The sequence below is a fragment of the Genypterus blacodes genome, unplaced genomic scaffold (assembly GCF_046128005.1).
Source record: "Genypterus blacodes isolate CSIRO-AG114 ecotype Tasmania unplaced genomic scaffold, CSIRO-AGI_Gbla_v1 ptg000054l_1, whole genome shotgun sequence".
NCBI classification, from domain to species: Eukaryota; Metazoa; Chordata; class Actinopteri; order Ophidiiformes; family Ophidiidae; genus Genypterus; species Genypterus blacodes.
Window position 1 is genome coordinate 1374708 of NW_027466866.1, and position 13674 is coordinate 1388381.

A 13674-nucleotide genomic window follows, 5' to 3' on the forward strand; every position below is an offset into this window, starting at 1 on the left:
TCCCGCCTTCCAGCAGCGAGACTGTTCACTTCCCGTACGGCCTGGTGAAGTGTGGCTGGGACGAGATGAAGCTCATCAGTCAGTGTGGAAAATCTGCCTCAAACACGTTCCTGATCTTCATCGCCAGAGGGGGGACGTCTTCCTCTTTACTCTATTAAAAACGCAAACAAATCACAGTCACCTTGCAGTTAAAGCTGCCACAGAGCAAAACATAAATAGACTAAACTATTACACAAATACTCATTAGAGCCATCTGACACTCATCCAGTCACACGTGAGTAAAGATAATAATACAGTGGAAAAGTTCCCTTTCTTTCATTCTTCAACTGATCTGAACCTGGAAATCGGATAAACTGCTCATACAGCAGAATCTTTCCTTTGTAATTCAGCTATTTGTCTTTCGGTCTTTCTAGGATTAAACCTGTGATCACGACTCCAACCTGCGTCTGCCGCATTACACAGCCTCTTCTGCTTTTTAGGAAGTGTGGAGGAAAAGTTGCAGCTTCCTAATGAGAACAAGAGCAAAGCACCATACAAGGCAAAAGGATGAGAGGAGCCGGCGGCATCAGCGACTCCAATGTCTGTCAGTAAACTGCCAAAGCAGCTGTCAAGAGAGGAGGAAGAGGAGGTGGCAGAGTGAGGGAAGGATGAAGGCCGTGCGGCTGCAGCGATGGCGAGCGTGGCGATGAAAGGCGGCAGGGTCGGCAGAGCTGTTCAAGCAAACAAGCAGACCCTCCAGATCGTTTACTGTGTGGTCAAAGCTCCCGGAGGAGTTTGGCTAGAGCTGCAGGCCAGCGAGTGATGTGTCGGTGGTCCATGATGAAGCTCAAAATGTTCAGACTCCTTTGGATGAAAGCTCAGTCTGAACAACTGCAGGGTTTTGTGGACTTTGGCTCAGATATGTGCTTCTATCACACATGTGGCCTCCTACAAGCAGCTTTGTGTTTGAGTGAGGCTGAATCCTGCAGAATCACAGAGGTCACTGCTGCATTTTAGAGTTCACGAGTTCCCTTCAAAATAATCGCCATAGTTACTGCAAACTGGAGCTGTGAGATTTGCTGAGGAGGTCACAGAAACAGGATGCTCATGTCAGCTGTGGAGGACAACGTTGGGATGTGTGTGAAGCTCTAGCATGTAAGGAAAGAAACAAGTTAGAACAGGCTCACAACTTATCAATCAACCCTGGTTTGCTAACTGAATTTCGATGTCTGGAAGATGTTTCACTTTCTAGCCTCGGGCACAAACACAACAAAGACACCCCAGGGGAAAAAAAGAGAGAAACTGGGGCGACTTTCACTCTTTCCGTGAACTTTATCCAAAAAAGTTGTCGGTGTGAGCGACTGTGCAGCCTCACCGGAGCTGCTGGGAGATTAATGCCTTGTTCAACGGCTCCACGGCAGCGGTTGTTTACGAAGGAGACATTGAAACTCTCCAGCCGCTCTGAGAATTTTCACCTTCACAAGTCTGCTTATCTGACATGTATGTCTAAATATTCTGGGATATAAGAGGAGCATCAGCTGAGGAGGAGGAAGAGGAGGAGTAAGGGGGGGGAGGGGGGGGGGGTCCTCGGGGTGTCAGCACAGCTGGACAGCAGACCTGCTGGAGGAGCAGAACGGGGAAGTTGGAAAGTCTGTCAGCTGTGAAGAGAATCAGAACAGAACCTCCACAGAATGGAAGAAGAGAGAGAAAGAGAGAGAGAGAAAGAGAGAGAGAGAGAGAGAGAGAGAAATCAAACAAGCGGTAGGTGATGAGGATGAGGAGATCTGTAGGGAGATATTCACATCGTCTAACACCTCAACCACACACACACCTGACGAAAGGTTTTTTGTGTGTGTGTGTGTGTGTGTGTGTGTGTGTGAGAGTGTGGTGGAGGATGTAACAGTGGCCTATTCATGCTGCCCATCCATTCATCATCAGCCTTTAGAGCTCGGGCAGCTCTGTTTGGATTCAACGCTCCAAAATATGAAAGCCAAACCATCCTGCTCAGTGTGAACATGAGCGGAATAAACATAAGTGTTTTTGCAGAGAGTTGCACTAACTCAAACATGGCTGAGGAGGAGGAGGAGGAGGAGGAGGAAGGAGACCCAAACTTCTCCCAAACCATGACACATTTGCAAGAAGACTGAAATGATGAAACATCCAATGCAAGAAAAACTCTAATCTTTGTGTATTTGCCTGAAATGTATACAGTACAAAATGTTAAGATGAGAAGATAACGTGATATATTTTGACTTAACGTTGAATACGTAGTGGGCTGGAGAAGTGTTACAGCTGTGTAAACACTGTGCCCATAACCTGGTCTGGCTTTACACCGGTGTAGTTTACTAAAGACACCACTAGATGGCGCATTGGTGTGGATGTGGACTCTGCAGGTAGACCGTAGTTACGCTGTTAGTGCTCACGCGCGCGCCTGAAATCAATGAACTACGGCTGGAGCAAGATGCTAATTCACCCTCTTGATCCACAGGTACGGTCATTTGTGTGTGTTTTGTGTTAAAATTTGATTCACGTGTAATGGAAAAGCAGTATTAATGTTTTGGGAATGTTTTCAGATATGTTTTGGGGCCCGGTATCCAGTATCCAGGTGTTTTTATCGGCTCATTAAGTTGTATTGGTAGTTGTTGTTCACTCGTAAAATGGCGACGCATCGCCAAAATTGTTACGCAGAGGAAAATTGAGAGTGAAACTGAGAGAACATTCACGCTCCAAATAATGTATCAGTTTGGTTACATTAATGGTCAAGTGAATTATGAATGTGTCATGATTGGAAGTAAGTACATGTGAAGCACTCATCTGAAAGTCTTAAGAAAATGTATGAAGTTTAAGTTCAGGAATAGATTTTAACCCTTCGTCCTCTCCTCATTGATCCACAGGCATTCTTATTTCTCTCCCTAGCCTGTGTAACCTATTTGCTCCTGGTCCAGATTCCCCACCTGTAACAAATACAACAACACACCATCAACAGTTCGCAAAAAGGCCCAACACCTGGAAACCACTGAGACAGCATCACCTCCCTTTAGCTGTGAGGCAAACCTGATCACCATGTTGTTGTTTTCTGTGTGTCCCCCTGTAAATCAAAATCGAAGCGTCAACATTATTGCATTGTTCATGTCTGTGAAAAACATTTAAATATCTTCACTATATACTGAAATTCATCATCATCAGTGTTTCTTACTTGAGTATCTTGAGCTTCTGGTCTGGACTGGTAACCTGCAAAATCACATTTGTCCAATCAGCAAGTTAGTCAAGTAACAAGTCACTGTGCACTTTGATGTGTTTAAAGAATGTTCCTGAAATGTCCGACAATATCAAACACGTGAAGCAACTGAATGACTGTAGTAAAAAGACGTTCCTCAGTTCATGAAAATTATTTAAACAAAAGATTTGCATTGGAGAGCAGTGGAATGATCTCATGCCACAGGCTTTGTTTAAGAAAACAGGCTTTCACTCCGTGGCTGCTAACATGAATATATGTTGCCATTTGGTGTCTGGCAGGGCCGGTGGCATTAATGGGCTTTGGCCCGCTCAGCGTTTGTTCACGTGGTGTTTTTATGAAGGGAAACGTCTCCTGTGGCGGCTCTTCATTTCTCCACAGGCGAGCTGACCGCAGACTTCCTGGAAAAGTCCTGATGGCTGATTGGGGCAGCAGGAGCAGGAGCTGGTCAGCTGACCCGTTCCACCGCAGGGGCCAGTTTAAACTCCGATGAAACCGGCGTTATTTCAGACATAACAGTGATTAAACTGACCCGCAACCTCATAACATCCCTGACTGACTTTAGCGATGATGACGAGCCAGATTCTCAAGATTACAGCACATTTCCTAAGTGGTTTCGTTGAACATACCCAGGAAGGCTTGCTTACCTAAAATACTCTCCGTTTCAAAAAAGAACAAGGAGTTCCCTTACTGTTCCCAGAATGTCCTGATAATGTTCTGGAAACTGTATAGCTTGTTCACATTGAATGTTCGAGACCTGTTAAGAAGAGTTTCCTTTGAAGAATGTTGTCCTTACAGCAATACGGTAAAGGTTGCAGATTGCATACGTGCAATCAGAGTTGTTAGGGAACATTACGTAGAGGTTCCTAAACGCTTTTATCAATATAGCTAAACGAGAACCTCAAGCAGTTCTGTCGTAGTTTTACGTCACATGAAAAGCTACAGGGAACCTTCCCAGTAGTACCATCTCTAGAGTATCTCTGGTAATGTTCTCTGAAGGTAAAACATTAATTAATTAAAACATTTAATTAGAATCTTTAGGGAACATCTTTCTAGAGAAGTATAACTAGAACCATCAGGGAATGTTCCCCAGAGGTTCTGTAATGGTTTTCACAAATATACTCTTTAGGGAACATTCAGTAGAGGTTCCCTAAAGGTTTTAAAAAACCAATACATCTCAATAATCAATAGAAGAAGGTTTAGGAATCATTTGAGTCACATGGAGACTTTCGTGGAATGTTTGGAGCAGACGAGTAAACCTGGAATGTTCCCAGAAGGTTCATGTAAACATTTTTATGATCATTACTAGTTTGTTACAATGTCAGAAGTTCCACAAAAAATGTTTGTTCAAAATAATTTCTTCACACTGCCTGAATGACGTGATTATAACTGTCTTTTCATTATCATATAGGCAGCAAACACATTCATCATGCTAGAGGATGTTTTGTTGCCGCTTCCTTCAGCAGCTGAAACAAGATCCTAGAAGCTGCCCTGTGACCTTTTGCACTATTGAGGTAATTGATGATCTTGCTATCATTATTGAAAAAGTGATGGATCTTCAGGAACACGAGTTTGAAGCAGACTAAACACGTGTTGGCAAACTGTACACACACACACACACACAGAAGATAACTCATCTCAAGTGTCGGGCACCACTGACCTGATGCGTCTCATCCAAACACAGCAGAGATAAACAAGCTGTAATGATTAAAGGTGGAACAGGACACAGACGTGTGTTCAGGTTGCCACTGGGGGGAATTTGTGACTTTGCTGGCAGAGGTTGAAGGAAAAACTGACAGCACAAGAGTAACTCCTGTTAATATTTTAAAACATGATGAAAATATTTTACACAATATGCCAGCTGAGGATATACTGCTGTTAGGTAGCTGTGTTATAAGATTATATAAGGAAAGTTTAGTGTCACTGTGAGGGGGAAGTTATGGTGACCAATCAAAACCCATGAATTGGATAAGAATAACTATTAAAGAGACGATGGCTTCAACTAGCAAATATGAGTTACATGAGATAAATTTTACATAGCTTTAGGGTGAATTCTTCCTCCACAACAAACCAGACAATGTTGAATATCTGAGCTGTGTGCAGCTGTTTTTACATGAAAACAATGGACGGGAAGGCGAGACGATAAGTTAATGATCCCTGTCCAAATATTTAGCAGAAGCATAATGGTGGAGGGTTCAAAAGTATAATTTCTGCTCAAAGACACGTACAGTGCATGCAGATGTATTCATGTATTGAATACTGGCACATCTGTCTATGTTTGTGGAATATCTGCACTATAGAGCTGCATATTTATTTTTGACAAGCTGGTCCTGAGCCAATCTAAACCCTGGCCGTCCAACTCCAAGTCTTACCCTTTGACGGCAACAGACACTGAACTGTATGACAAACAACTGCAACTGAACTCCAGTGTTTGACAATCGTGAAAAATTGCGAAGCACGTTTCTTTCCCCGTCTGGATCAAGGAAGATGTGAGTATTTCTTCTTCTTTTGCTTTTAAACGAGTCGGCTTACATTTTTGACACCTGTTTGTGGATCATGGCAGCGGCGGTGCCCTCTGGGTTAAACACCAGCAGAATCCGACCAACGCTGTGCTGACAAATTCATTCCTGTAATGACCTTAATGATGCCAAGCAAGGAAATGTGGTTGAAATGGGACTCGTGACAAAACAAGGAAGAGTCGACATTCAGCAAAGAATCTTCAGTCCAAATGTATTGGAGTCTGTACTTATTACAGGTATAATGATATATAGACGAGCAATATAAAATGTGCTAAAATTACTGAAGGATACAAAGAACAGCATATACAAAAGCTTATTTGATGATTCAAGTACCACTACTTTATACTTCAGTTCTCTGGAGTATTTTAAGCACAATGTACAAAATGTACAAGAAATCTATCCCATGATGCATTGGCAAATGCTTTCCTCTGTGCTTTGCACTTGATATGACATGTTGCAATATAGCGTCAATGTCAACAGGAAGTGAGGTTTCTACTGTTTGTTAGAGGAGCACAAATGAACCCAAAGCTCCTGCAGAACACATTTCAGTCAGAGTCTAAATCATGACTATTCAGGTGAAGATGATTCTTTAACACCAATTATCTGCTGATCAAGTTCTCTTCCAAAAATTTCTACTGTGACCAGAAAATGATAAAGGAACAATTACGATGCACGAGTACATTTCTTTATGACAGATCGCGTATGAGCCCTTTCTAGTGCACTTCTAGCATTCATGGGAGTAAAAAGGCAGAAACGTCCATAAACACGTCAACAACCATCAAGGCAACAAACATGAACACAGTGATTATCCCACTTACGCATAATGTGTTTCTGTGTTGACAACATGAAAAATAAAATCAGTGGAAAATGTTCAAAAATAACAAAAAAAAATATGATTTTCTTAAAATCATTAAAGACAAATCATTAACATGCACTTCCATAGTGACTGTACATTGTTTCACACGTCAAAGTTTTACCATCAAAACTGGTAAACATCAGTGGCCATTTAAGACAAAGGGATTTGTGCAAATAACTAAAAGCATATTGCCATGGATACGCATGCTACTGAAGCGACACTAAAGGAACATTCTGCAGCATTTGCCTATGTGTGAATCCTATTTAACAAAGGATTTAAGAGCTGAAATGATGCGTCTGACATGCACTTACCTCCTCCACACTTCTTATCATTACTTTAAATAAAGATGTTATCTGTCAAAATCTTCCCCCATGAAGTGTGAAATAAAAGTTTGGTTGATATCAGTCTGAGCCACAGCCTCCACTGCAGCTCCACATTCAGAGTTAAACTCTTTATGATTTTGCGAATCGAAGGCTTTAACGCTGTACCATTCACTTGTTGTAGGTCCTATTGAGATGCACGGTTTAAAACAATAAAATATAACTAAAACATAAGCTTCTCTAAAAGAGTCTTTGCTGTCCTACAAGGCTGAAAACTCCACTGCAGGTTAAACTATTACAATTCATCAAAGGGAACCTGGACCAGGCTGGACTTGGTGAAACGGGTCCAGCTGTGGAACCACTAACCAGCTTCCATAGAGATGTTTCCTGAAGACGAGGACATTGTCTCTCAAGGTGGGCGTGGATATATATATGAATTGTCTCTGGTTTAGTCGCAGAGGACAGCGTCTCTGTGCTGTCAGGGCTTCTGTTGGTCGTACTGCGGGTAGCGTTTCAGCTTGTCCGGGTCATTGGAGGCCATATGGCTGAAGTCCTGGAAAATGTCCTGGTAGGTTTCGTCTCCTGCAAGGAAATGAGACATTAACAACAAACACACACAGAAATGGAGTCAGACAGACAGCAAAGTGCTCGGTAACACACGCACAGTATGATTTTTGAACATAAGATCAAGATGTTTTGTCGTCCATCTGATGTTCATAACAGTTCTGTCTGCACCATTATATCCAGCTGTGGTGATTTCAATGTTTTCAGTATTTTGCTGAATAGCTCGTATCTCACAATAGCAAATCAAAACATGAAAAATCAATTCTCACTGAAGTAATCAACAATAAACTGTATTAAAACTGACTTGAGGCCTAACAATGGCACTGTATGCGAGGCTCAGACACAGCAGTGATTTAAAGAGTGAAGCCATCATGCACAGTGAGCGGCATTGGAACAAGAATGGAAAGAAAGTGGGCTGTACCTGTCAGGGAGTCGGCGTGGCTCGAAATGTGAAACGGAACGACAGAGAGGAAGAAAACATGGAAACGAGCAGGAGAGGCAAAGGTTTGAGAAAAGAGACAGAGTGCCTTTCATCATGAGGACTGGAGTCAGAAACAGAAGACAAGCCCACAAAGAGTCGTTTGGTAACAACTGTATTGTGTTTAAAGTGCAGGATTTTATGTACAAAAATACAGTTGTGTTGGCCTCAGTGCCCCAAAGAAAGAGAGAACAGAAGAAAGGCACACACTCCGGGGAGGGGAGTGAGAAAAGAAAAGCAAAATACAGAGGAGAGAGTGAAGTTACAGAGACAAGTGGATGAAACAGCAGCAGTGCAGCAGGTCTGAACCCCAACACAATGAGGTCAAATTTAACAACCAATTAGAACTTAAGTTTCCCTTTTTTTTAGACTTCAGAAGACTACAGGATGTTAAGAAACGCACCAACAGCATCATAGTATTATTACAAGTTTAAGACGCCAAACAGATGCATTTTCCAGCAGGTTTCATAATTCTCTGAGAGTCCTCAGGTTGAGACCCACTGCTCTGCACCTTTTTCATGAACTTAATCCAGTGAAATCATGAGTCTAATTCAAAAAATCCAACAGTTACAACACAGACTTGAGGGGGTAAATGAATTCTCCTGACACTACGCCCCTTAATCATCCTCATCATTCATTAACCGATCGGGGGCCCTGATGAAGAGGCCCTCGGCTGCCGAAGAGGGCTGCAAGCGCCTCTCTTCATCAAAGCCACACCTCCTCCTCTCATTATCAGTGTTAGTGTATCTGATGCTGGCTGTGTACCAATAACTACACAGAACATCTCATCACCATCATAGGTCCAAAATATTGCTTCACCGCTTTTTAAAGCTGCAGTGTTCAGGCCACTGCATCGTTCAGCCCTTCATTTTTAAGCACAGTGCTCCCTCCTGTGGTCAGCACAGAGTACTGCACAAATCCCCTGCCCCCTTTCAATTTCCGGATCATCACTTAAGACACACAAGCTCTCTACCCTGTGAACACAATCACAGCACAATCAACACCATTAAAAACTTCCAACACACTCTACAGCTAAACACTTTTCCCCAAACATTCAATACTTGTCGTTGTTCTGCCAGCAGCAGGGGCGCTGCTCTGTGGACTCGAATAAGCAGAAACAGTTGAATAATCAAAGTGCTTTTGTGCCCTTTGAGATTACATGTGTGTATCTGTATGGAGATGATTCAGTCACACCAGCAAACCCAAACTGAGCTTCACATGTGTTTTTCTAAAGCTCCTAAATGTTTCAGATAAATATGAGCTACAGTAAGAGATGGACACTTAGACGTGGTTACATGTGCGTACTTGTTTCTAGACTATTGCACTTCCTCTGCTCTGGAAAGGTTTGTGTGGATTTCAGTAAAACCCTTAGCAGTATAGTAACATTCGAGTCAATCAGTGTAACAGCATCAAAGGCCTTTCATCTTACAAATCTGGATTATAAACAAGCACACTTTCCATACCAACTATTAACTGAGACACAATACTGTCAGAACACTACGCAATCAAAAAGAAACCAGGAATGCAAACTCGGACCCTCCAAGCATTCACCACTGTGCCACATACACACAGTCACTCTACACTCTGCTTATTCTCAATATAAAGAAATATATGCACATCATTTACAGCATGTATACATATATGATTGTTATGATTAACATTCTAAAATAAACATTTTTAAATTCTTTTTTTTTTGACCAGGCATGTCAACAGCACAACAAGATGCTTTATGTCAAATTGACAAACAGTTTCACACCTTGAAAATGGTTAAGACTCAATATGGGAACCACACAGTCCAGGGTTAATGGAGCTGCATAACCATTAAGGGGAATGTGCATCAAACCATCCTGACCGATCATAAAGCTTTACTGATAAAGCTTTCCATTCAAAAGTCACAATTATTGCCAGATAAAGATTTCTGCCTTCAGGTTGAGGTTTATGTGTCACTGAATATTAGAGGCAGTTAAATAAGGACCCCAGAGAAACCCCATGACTGGTATCTGTCATCTGCTAAATATAAAATAGAAGTAATACGATCAGAAAATAATCATTAAAAATAGGTTGCACTGACTATCTAGCCAAAGGTATCACTGTGGTATTGTGTGAAAGCTCTTCAAAGCTTTAGCCCTGACACATACAGTACACAATACTGTATGTACTCTACACAGTCTAGCACCTGATATACCAGTACATCAAATTTCAAAGAAAGAAACCAATTTGTAATGACACCAATAACACATGAACCCTCAGGGTGACGGCACGTCGGAGTTTTAAGTCAGCTGGACCAGCATGTGTCATGTTTATGGCCGTGTTTGGGGCGAGACAGGCTAAGTTTGGTCCAGCTGCAGGCTAATAAACTCCTGCATGCACTTCCTGTACTGCATCTCGGTGGTGCTGTTGGTGTTATATTGACCTGACTGGCTGTACGGCCCCTCCGCCTCTCGCATCTCCTCGTTCATCTTGGCCAGTCGCAGCCTGCAGAGGAGGTCAAGAGACAGGAAGTCACTGAAGAGGCTCAATCGGGAAATGATGTGGCTGATGTTTTACTAGATGCATTCTAAAAGCAACAGACTAGACACTTATTCTTACATAAATATTATGTATTAAGTTCTGATTGGCCAATGAGGTCGGAGTAAAAGATGCTGTTTTAAATCCCTAATCTTTAATTGATTCATTGGCGACATCTTGTGGCAAAAACATTTTAAGATCATAAAACTAAGATTTATCTTTATTTTATTTTAAGTTTGTTTGCTTCCCGTAACCAAAAAATATAGCCACATTATTTACTTCAACGTCTCCTTGATGGTATTAAAGGACTTACAGTGTAACTATATCTGCGTTGGCGGCCTCCACCGCCATGGACAGAGGCGTTTTCTCATCAATGTCTGCAGCATTTTGATTGGCGCCTCTCTTCAGGAATAAACACACTTGCCTGAAACAGAAAACAAGGTTTGCTCATTTTTCGGGCTTCAAACTCAACCTGAGTTTATAGTTTCCACATCATCATAATCAGTGATGGTAGAGATATTGGCGGACGAACCCTGTGTGTCCCAGCATGGTGGCGTGGTGCAGCGGCGCTCGGCCCTGCGCGTCCTGCTGGTTCACGCTGGCTGCGTTCTGGAGCAGGAACTCACAGGTGACAAGGGAACCCTGAAATGAAGCAGCAATATTACTCCAACAAGCCAGGAGTATTTTGAAATTCAGTAAATTATGAGCTATAAGTAACTGGTTCTACGTGATATGAGCAGTGAAGCAGCACTCTCACCCCCTGCACTGCCATGATGAGCGGCGTCCTCTTCTCGTCCTCCGTGTTGACCCAGTTGACTTCCCCTCCGTGGGCCAGCGCCTCCGCCATGTCCGGCAGGCTGCGGGCGCACGACGCCCAGTACAGCTGCAGGCCAGGGCTGTATTCCTTGGGCTCGTAGAAAACTACATCTTTACAGGGCGACGGAGGGGGCAGCTTGGACGGCATGGCCATAGGGGGGGGCTCGGCAGCTTCTGAGAGGGTGAGACAGGTGAATCATCTTTACATACTTTTTTAGACTAGCTCTTAGACTGGCTGCCATAGATGTATTAGTCAATGAAAACACTGGCCTCATATCGTGTGTGTGTGTGTACGTGTGTCCCACCTGCATCTTCCAGGTTGTTGGTGGAGGGCGTGTTGGTCAGCACCTCCCTGCTCCCGTCAGCACTGTTCTGGATGCCGCTGTCTGCACTCTTCACTGTAAAACAATCGCTCAGTCACTACAGGTGAAGCAACAAACATACAGAGATCTTTTACCGAGTGTACCAAATACAAGGAGCACCTCCCTGCCGATGTGTTACCACATTATCTGACACCAGAGCTTATTTTACAGCCTTTACCTACTGCAAAATGAAATGGAATTGACCATTTCTTCTCCTTTGTTAAGGATCTCATGGGTGAAATTCACAATGTTCCACCCGGCTTTCCTCAGTGTAATTATCAGAAACAAGAGAAACAGCAGGTGATCCCAATATTTTGTACTCCTCAGTAAATTCCCCACAGGAAAGTGAACAAGATGTCCGATCACCACCATCACCTAATGAGTCCCTGAGTAAGACAAATGTGATGAGAGACACAACAGTCACAACAGCAAATACCAGACAACCATGTGTGAGTGAGATGCTCCCTACCCCCCCCCCCCCCACCCCAACAAAACATAGCAACGCTGCACAAGAGGCCTGGCATGATGGGATGGTTAATTGTGAGGCTCTTGATGGGGACAGAGGAGTGCAGAATGTTTAGTTCCATGGCCCCAAGTGGTGGAAAAACAAAAAAAAGGACGGAGGGGCTGGACAAGCAAGCGAAACATTGAGCCTTTAGTACTTACTGCTCCTTAGCTTGGAGGAGGTGTCAAAGTAGGAGAAGAGCGAGTCAAGCTCATCAGGACAGAAGAGAGAGTCACGGCGGGCCTCCAAGCCACTGGCAGCAGCTACGCAAGGGATGATGGGAGGGTTGGAAATCGGAGGGCCGATGGTGCAAAGTGAGCGGTGGGGGTGGGGGAGGGGGGTCGGTGGGTCGGGGGTCGTGGTTAAGGGTGGGTGGTGAAAGCAGCACAGAGCAGCCATGAGGGAGAAAACACAAGAGAGGATCAAGGTGTTAGGAGAAGAGGGGAGAGCGGGGCGGAAGCACACGGAGTTAGACTAGCAGTTCCACTGACACACACACACACGAGCACACACACACACACACAGAGCGCAAGCCAAAGAAGGCCTAAAAAAGCTACACCGCTCGCGGGGAACATGTGACTGGGTGGCCACGCCTCCAAATGAAAATCAAACAGAGGATTCATCCCATCATCCCTGAAGGTGCAGCCCCGTGTTGCGTTTGTGGAGCTGTGTGACAAAAACATCCTGGAGCGTTTGTGTTACGACCCGATTCAGAAGTTCAGAGGGTCAAACCCTTTGCTTCATGTCAGATTTGATGCATGTCTGAATGTTTATGTTGTTGTTGAGCCTTTTTATTTCGTTAACAGATTGATTCTTTATTACTGTTTGTGTTTTATCATTTATTCTGTGGTAATTATAGATGAATCACACTTCATGGGTCTGTTGTTACTCTTGAATCGAGTCTTTGACCTTTAGAACCAGGGTAAACAAACAGGACTTTATTTAATCAAAGCTGCTGTCAGTATGTTTCTTCTCTGTGTACTGACCTGATCCGGAGGCGTTGGAGGCCTGCCTCAGCTTGGGTGTGGGTGGTGGAGGTCTCGGGGGCAGATGCTCAGAGCTGCTGCTCAGCCTCTTCTCCTGTTTGCTCAGGGAAACCACCTTGGTGCGAAGCTCCTCGTCCGACGGCCGCCGCACGAACCGACGGTCCACATACTTGGCTTTGATGTAGGCCTCTACTTCATGTCTGGAGGGAACACATGAGGTGGTTTGGAGAAAATGGTGAAAATACTGAACAATAATACATTTCTACTTCAGCGGTTCACTACTTTACCACATTACCATCATCTTCTGGATGGTTCTTCCCTTTTTCATTACCTTGGGTCTCCTGGTTGTGGTTTCCTGGCTCCTAGCTCCGCTGCTCTGGCCTCATAGATCTGGTTGATCACTCCGTTCCCCAGTTCACACATCAGCTGTGATAGAATTAGACCAGCTGAACGTTTGAACCACACTGAGGCTTATCCAGTATAACTCAGGCCCTTACTATCACTGTCTAGGAAATGGATCTTACAGCAATTTCTCTTGTATTTTCA

At 43.7% G+C, this 13674-nt stretch overlaps 1 protein-coding gene across 3 annotated transcripts in view; it reads right to left on the reverse strand.

The window, feature by feature from the left end:
* Positions 1-5918: 5918 nt before the first annotated feature.
* Positions 5919-13674, reverse strand: part of LOC143001595 (arf-GAP with coiled-coil, ANK repeat and PH domain-containing protein 2-like) — a 35480-nt gene continuing 27724 nt past the window's right edge. For 2 of the 3 annotated variants that reach the window (XM_076151253.1, XM_076151252.1), the window contains exons 16-23: positions 13460-13554; positions 13129-13328; positions 11581-11673; positions 11217-11449; positions 10992-11101; positions 10773-10883; positions 10365-10426; positions 5919-7491 (exon numbers count right to left, since the gene is read on the reverse strand). In XM_076151253.1, the coding sequence (XP_076007368.1) occupies positions 7388-7491; positions 10365-10426; positions 10773-10883; positions 10992-11101; positions 11217-11449; positions 11581-11673; positions 13129-13328; positions 13460-13554 (1008 nt within the window). In that variant the 3' untranslated portion in view covers positions 5919-7387. Of the gene's footprint in view, positions 7492-10364; positions 10427-10772; positions 10884-10991; positions 11102-11216; positions 11450-11580; positions 11674-12303; positions 12406-13128; positions 13329-13459; positions 13555-13674 lie in introns of all 3 variants that reach the window. The other variant, XM_076151254.1, reaches the window with a different exon arrangement.